This window comes from Sinocyclocheilus anshuiensis, unplaced genomic scaffold, assembly GCF_001515605.1.
Source record: "Sinocyclocheilus anshuiensis isolate Anshui unplaced genomic scaffold, SAMN03320099.WGS_v1.1 scaffold332, whole genome shotgun sequence".
NCBI classification, from domain to species: Eukaryota; Metazoa; Chordata; class Actinopteri; order Cypriniformes; family Cyprinidae; genus Sinocyclocheilus; species Sinocyclocheilus anshuiensis.
In genome coordinates this window covers 474,123-480,524 of record NW_015554181.1, presented here as the reverse complement: position 1 = coordinate 480,524, position 6,402 = coordinate 474,123, and the positions used below count along the sequence as shown (strand labels likewise).

Genomic DNA, 6,402 nt, shown 5'->3' with positions numbered 1-6,402 from the left:
CGGTCCTCCATAAAATGTGCTGCACACATCTGAATATTTGGGTTGAAGTGTTCTGGAACAGCGTTGTAAATACAACTTAACCACTGATTTCTAGTCGTATCCTCTTTTGGAAGACCAAACAAAGTAGTATCACACGGCGGGCTAGAGTGAGCGGAGGCCGGCGGAGATAAGCGGTGACTTGACTTGCCTCATGAAGATAAGCGGTGACTTGACTTGCCTCATGAAGATAAGCGGTGACTTGACTTGCCTCATGAAGATAAGCGGTGACTTGACTTGCCTCATGAAGATAAGCGGTGACTTGACTTGCCTCATGAAGATAAGCGGTGACTTGACTTGCCTCATGACGATCAGCTGTGACTTGACTTAACTTGACTCATGAAGATCAATTGTGACTTTACTTGACTCAGGAAGATCAGCTGTGACTTGACTGGACTCAGGAAGATCATCCAGGCAGGGGCGAACAGTATCCAATTGGGCGAGACTCGAGGGCAGTGATCAGAACATGGGGAAACAGACAAGGCAAGACAAGACAAAGAAAACAAGACACTAGGCTCGGTAATGCAGCTATTGCTAGATGAGTGATAAACGCAGAACAATACACGGCGATCTGAACAGGAACTGAGAGAGTGTTAAATAGAGCTCTGAAAAGCTGCTGGATCCTTGTGTGGCCGTGTATTCTGTAACGGAATGAACACAGGAAGCGTGCAGATCCATCTGCAAGGCTTTATTAACAGAGACGTGGTCAAAAACAGGCATAGGTCAGAAAATGGCAAACAGGTATATTGATGGCAAGGCAAGAGGGATAATCCAGGTACAAGGCAAAGATCCAGGCAGGGGCGAACAGTATCCAACTGGGCGAGACTCGAGGGCAGTGATCAGAACATGGGGAAACAGACAAGGCAAGACAAGACAAGACAAAGAAAACAAGACACTAGGCTCGGTAATGCAGCTATTGCTAGATGAGTGATAAACGCAGAACAATACACGGCGATCTGAACAGGAACTGAGAGAGTGTTAAATAGAGTGTGTAATGGCTCTCAGGTGAGCGTGTGATATGTGACGGCTGTGTGATCAGTGAATTCAGCTGTGTAAGTGCAATGGATGATGGGAACTGTAGTCCGGAGTGACATGTAACAGTCTGTGTAGTGTGAGAGTCAATGTAATGGTAGAGTGACCTCTAGTGGCAATCGGCCGGAAGGCCACGGACCGGATTCGTGACAATGGTTAAATAATTAAAAGTAATTTATTACTATAACATACAGAGCCCTGGAAGGAGAAATAAAAACAAGACCCGCAAATCCGTGACCATGCAAAAGAGCATATGAATGCAAATTTGTGTTCTCATCCTATAGAAAACCATGGAAAACACTTGTGGCTTAATGCATTAAGGCAGTGATAATAAAAAAATCTAATTCGATATAATAAAACGTATTCCAATTTTCTTGCAAGCTGATGGCAAGAGACATTCTAAAATGCTTAACTTGGCTTAATGCATTAAAATAAAGCAATAAGCCCCAAGAAGCCGTGGTTTACAGTGAATTTATAATAGCTAAGCGGCGTTGTTAGGCACGATGCAGAGTGGTTATTCCATGTACGTGGCAATGTTTCACAAAATAAAACAAAGCAAATAAAATGTAATGATATTAATAAAAATATTCTTCCACCAAACAATGTAGTTCCTCAGAAACGGTTGTGGTTGCAACCATAGATATATATACGTAGATGCCTCATTAGCGACTGTATCTATGGGCCGCGATACATAAGCCATCCGCCATTTTTGGAACGGTCAGCGAACCCTCGAGCGCAAGTTGACTGTGCGCGTCTACAACAGCAAATTGTAGCATGTATATATTTGAATATTCATTGATTATTATGGTGAATGACATCAAGTTGACCATTCCAAAATGGCGGACGTATCTGGAGCAGTCGAATATGGAACTATACATATCTATGGTTGCAACAAAGTGGTTGCCGAGCAACACAGATGCAGAAACAAAGCGGTGTACATTTGTAGAGTCATTTACAACAGCTTCTAACGTGGCTCAACCAATCAGAATCAAGGACTGGAACTATTCATTTTATAACAGTGTTTTTAAAAGACCAAACTCAGTAAACACTTTATTAATAAAGCATACTATGTACAGACATGCAGATGAGCCCAGAATGCGAAGGCAACGCATTTAATTTGCGTTAAGCATTTTCCTCCCATAGAAAACTGTTATAAGAAAAACACTTGTCATGACTTAATGCATTAAAACAGTGTTAACGCGTAATTTAAAGCTAAAAACACAAGCGGAAATTACTCTGTTGTTTGTATGTTCTTTGCAGACATGTTTCAGAATAAGTTTTATCCATCTTTCTAATCAGAATAAGATTATCAAAGACATTACATTTTTTCAAACCTGCGCACTGACCTTCTAACAGTTGCAAAAACTATTGCAAATATTTTTAGTTTATTGTTTTAACTATTTGAAAATATAAAATATTAATAATTACACTGTAAAACCTAACACGTCTTAGCTAAAACGTTGTAATTGTCTGAATGTACAACAATTTGTTGATTTTAGTTGTAAACATCTAGTAATCTGTACTGTTTGCCTTTGTCACTTTAGTTAAGTTTGTCTAGTTTGTCTACTCTAGTCAACCCTAGGTACAATGATTTGTACCATTTTGTCAAATTAGTTTCTTTACAGTGGCCCAGTCATGCACAACACAAGAAATTAGCACAACACAACAGATACGAGCCAACATAATGAAATTAGCACAACACAACGGAAACAAGCCGCAACACATCGAGCCACAACACAATGAAATTAGCACAACACAACAAAATTAGTCCTATGCATTGTGTTGTGGAGATTTCGTTGTGTTGTGCACTACTGGACCACCATAGTTTCTTGTTCCCAGCATGATTTGCTTCAGACTCTAGAAGTAAATGTTGAAATTTAGTGTTATTTTAAGTGTTTTTGCACAAGATTAGTAGGGGGAGTGAGATCTGTTAATGTTGGGTTTTAAAAGGGTTTCTGTTAGGTCTGCATTTTTGGGGAGGTTGCCATTGTGCTAAAGCATGGAGCCTGCAGTTGGGTTGAGGATGTATACAAACATTTGGTCTGTATATTGCTTTATTTAAAAAGTGTTAAATGTAGTTGTTGACATCAATCCGTTGGATATGTTAAAGGGGTCATATGATGCGATTTCAATTTTTCCTTTCTCTTTGGAGTGTTACAAGCGACACGGCATCACAGTATGGTAAGGGGCGTAACATTTCCGTCACACGCTTGAGGTATTCGGCCAATCACAACGCACTGGATAGCTGGCCAATCAGAGCACACCTCGCTTTTCAGACCGAAGAGCTTTGTAAAAATCGACACGTTTCAGAAAGGCGGGGCATAGAGGAGAAACTATAATGTACAGTATGTGGAAAATAACGTGTTTTTTGAAACTTAAACCGCATAAACACATTTCATTACACCAAATAATGTTCTTTTTAGCAACATCATATGACCCCTTTAATACTGTATGTGCATGTGCGCTATTGTTAACTGGATGACTGAAGCACTTTGTTTACCAGCGGTGTTTAAAGACAATTGGTTTGCAGGGTTTTAATAAGTAGCCTAATTTACTGTTATTTGGAATTTGATACACGGGGCAACTTTTTTTGAGCAATGTTGCTTGGGCACTTTTCCATTGAGAATGGGTAACAAATTTCTATCTGGATATTTTAGATCGGTCGTGGGCCCTGTGTCTCACATGGTTGCCCATTGACGGCAACATTGCTCAAAAAGTTGCCCAGTGTATCATCAGCCTTACAGTAGTTAGCTCAACTTAAATGAGTTGTTTGGCATACACACCTATTATTTTGAACTTAATATTAATTAGTTGTTGAAAAAAGTGTTTACTTAGTTTTTAAAGGCAATCGGAAATTTCCATGCTTTTTTTAAGTAAGGTCAACTAATTAGATTTTATGGTGTACGTAAATGGCTAATAGTTAAAACGTTGGCACATCCTTCAAATATTGTTCAATTATGTTGGCCAAACATTGCATTAAAAGATCAAATTAAAAGTTAGTGATAAAATAACAAAGAAACGCATTGCAGATAACATAAAAAGTGTGAGGTCTATTGCACTTGCACTACAAGACTTAAATGCACAGATCTATTTTGACATGCACACCTGATTGTTTTTGTCTCATCTACTACTATGGTTATTAAAATGTACAACACTGCATTTTTAGATTCCGTCCAGCATTTTCTTATGCTCAGTCGCTTTCGATACTCGATACCACCGGTGCATGGAAAGGCTGGTATGGAAGTCCCGTTACTTTTCAACAACACTGCAGTTCTCAAATATGTGTGAGAACTGTAACTAAAACTACTTGATTATTTTAATTATTCAGAAAACAAGGAAGATAAGATTAACTTGTCAAAATAAAGGTGAGTAATGCTCATCAAAAAAGCTTGGACAGGACCATACACACACATATCAGGTATACGAGTCAGATCTGTGTCTGCAGTAAAACTACACTGAGAATCAGTTATTTGTGATGTGAGCACAATATTGATTAATTATTAGGCAGATTATTGTGATCAGTGTATTCTCAGCAAAAAGAAAGCCAATATATCATCCCTTAAGAACAATTCATTACTCAGATGTGCATTCATTTCAAAAATCAAAAATCCAGAAAATGAAACGGACCTGAACTGATTTGTGGGATTTTTAATGCAGAATCAAAATTTTCACACAAACTTGAAGAATCTTTTGTGTCGTATTATGGTAGACTATTATCTAAATAAAAATATCCCAATAGCATCATAATAGATTTTAAATAACACAACCACAGACAATCATTCATATTTTTTTCAGTTTGCTTTCCTGCATACCAGTGTTGAAATAAAGACGTTTGCTGCTATACTTTTGACAGAATGACAGACACAATGTAATATCTGTTGTCATTAACATGAGTATTGACATGCCTGTGACGTCATTACTCACTCTCACTTCACTCTTGGATTTAAAACAAATATTATGCACGGCTGTAATTATTAATAAAAAGCACCATCAACTACTGTTATGTAGCTGCTTTCACAACTTTAAAACTTTAAACACATACACATCTCTCCCTAAATGGCTCTTCTACTCTTAAAATACGCTAATTTGACCTAAATGAGCAGCGCGCACACAGTTTGAGGTTGGATTTTGTCTCTGTCTTTGTTTCACTCGCTGCGCTCCTTTGGTTCCTTGTATTTCCACTGGATGTATTCAAAGATGTCCTTCTCACTGTCCACCAGCAGAGGCTCTCCAGCCACACCTGAATCAAAGACAGTCACCAGACATGAGCTACAGTCACACTCACAAGAAAGATGGCCAAGTAAACCAGCAGCAAGTAAACTAGACTTCTGGACGGACAGAAATTCAAAGTCTGCAGTGATGTATAAACGTGAGTCTCACCAGTGATGCCCAGTGGACGGATGGTGTATTCGTTGAGAGTGAAGCCCTTCTCCAGCGCATGAGTCCTCATGTTCTTGTTGAATATATCACTGCCGGTGAAGTACAGCACACCGCAGAAATACTGATCTTTTGGGATAAGCCTGCAGATCCAGAGAGAGAGAAACACATGAGGAACATATACAGTCAAACCAACAATTATTCAGACAGCAGATATAATTGTTCATATTTTTTTTTACTAGTGGGTGCAGGACACTATAGTTCATTTCTGTCAGGACCACTATCGTCAAAGATGATTGACAATTAGCATACAGTTTGGATTGGCCTTATGGTTCTGTATGCATGGATGAGAGCAGGGAGAGCAGCGATAACCCCCCCCCCAGGGTAAATGGAACAGAACCAACATAAATGAATTGCAGATATCGTTAAAGTTCAATAATTTTATGTACACATTTTAGAATTAGTCTGATTCAAAGGAGAATCAGAAGGCTGAATCCTGACTGACATAGGAGGAGCTGGGGATGGAGAAGGGTAATTAGTTATTGAGCAATGCGAAAACTGCTGATAATACTGAGGGACCTTTGCCTTGTCCAAATACCCACACTTGCGGTCTTGGGAGCGCGTGCACGCGACAGGAAGCAAGTGCGCAAGACTGTCCCAGGTCTTAAAAACGGCAAAGCGCAGTGCCCTTAACGCACACTAAATCCACACCATCTCGAATACCGCTCCGGAGTGCTATTCGAGGCTTAGAGTGTTTACATAGCTTTATTTTAATTTAAAATACTTTGCATTTTAAAATCAACTTCTAAATGTCTCTTCAGTAGTCCCTATAACATGACATAATTTTAATTTGTGTATCCCATCACGCATCCTGTTCTGGAAATAAATCGTGAGACTTTTTGCCGAGATCTCGCGAGAGGTCACGGAAACCTTTCCAATGCAAGTTAAATATTAATA

General features: G+C 39.1%; 1 protein-coding gene across 1 annotated transcript in view; it reads right to left on the bottom strand.

Moving 5' to 3' along the window:
• Window positions 1-4,701: 4,701 nt before the first annotated feature.
• The window catches only part of polb (polymerase (DNA directed), beta), a 5,960-nt gene continuing 4,259 nt past the window's right edge, over window positions 4,702-6,402 (bottom strand). Inside the window, exons 13-14 of the mRNA XM_016463799.1 lie at window positions 5,449-5,588; window positions 4,702-5,308 (exon numbers count right to left, since the gene is read on the bottom strand). Of these exons, the coding sequence (XP_016319285.1) occupies window positions 5,214-5,308; window positions 5,449-5,588 (235 nt within the window). The 3' untranslated portion in view covers window positions 4,702-5,213. The remainder of the gene's footprint in view (window positions 5,309-5,448; window positions 5,589-6,402) is intronic.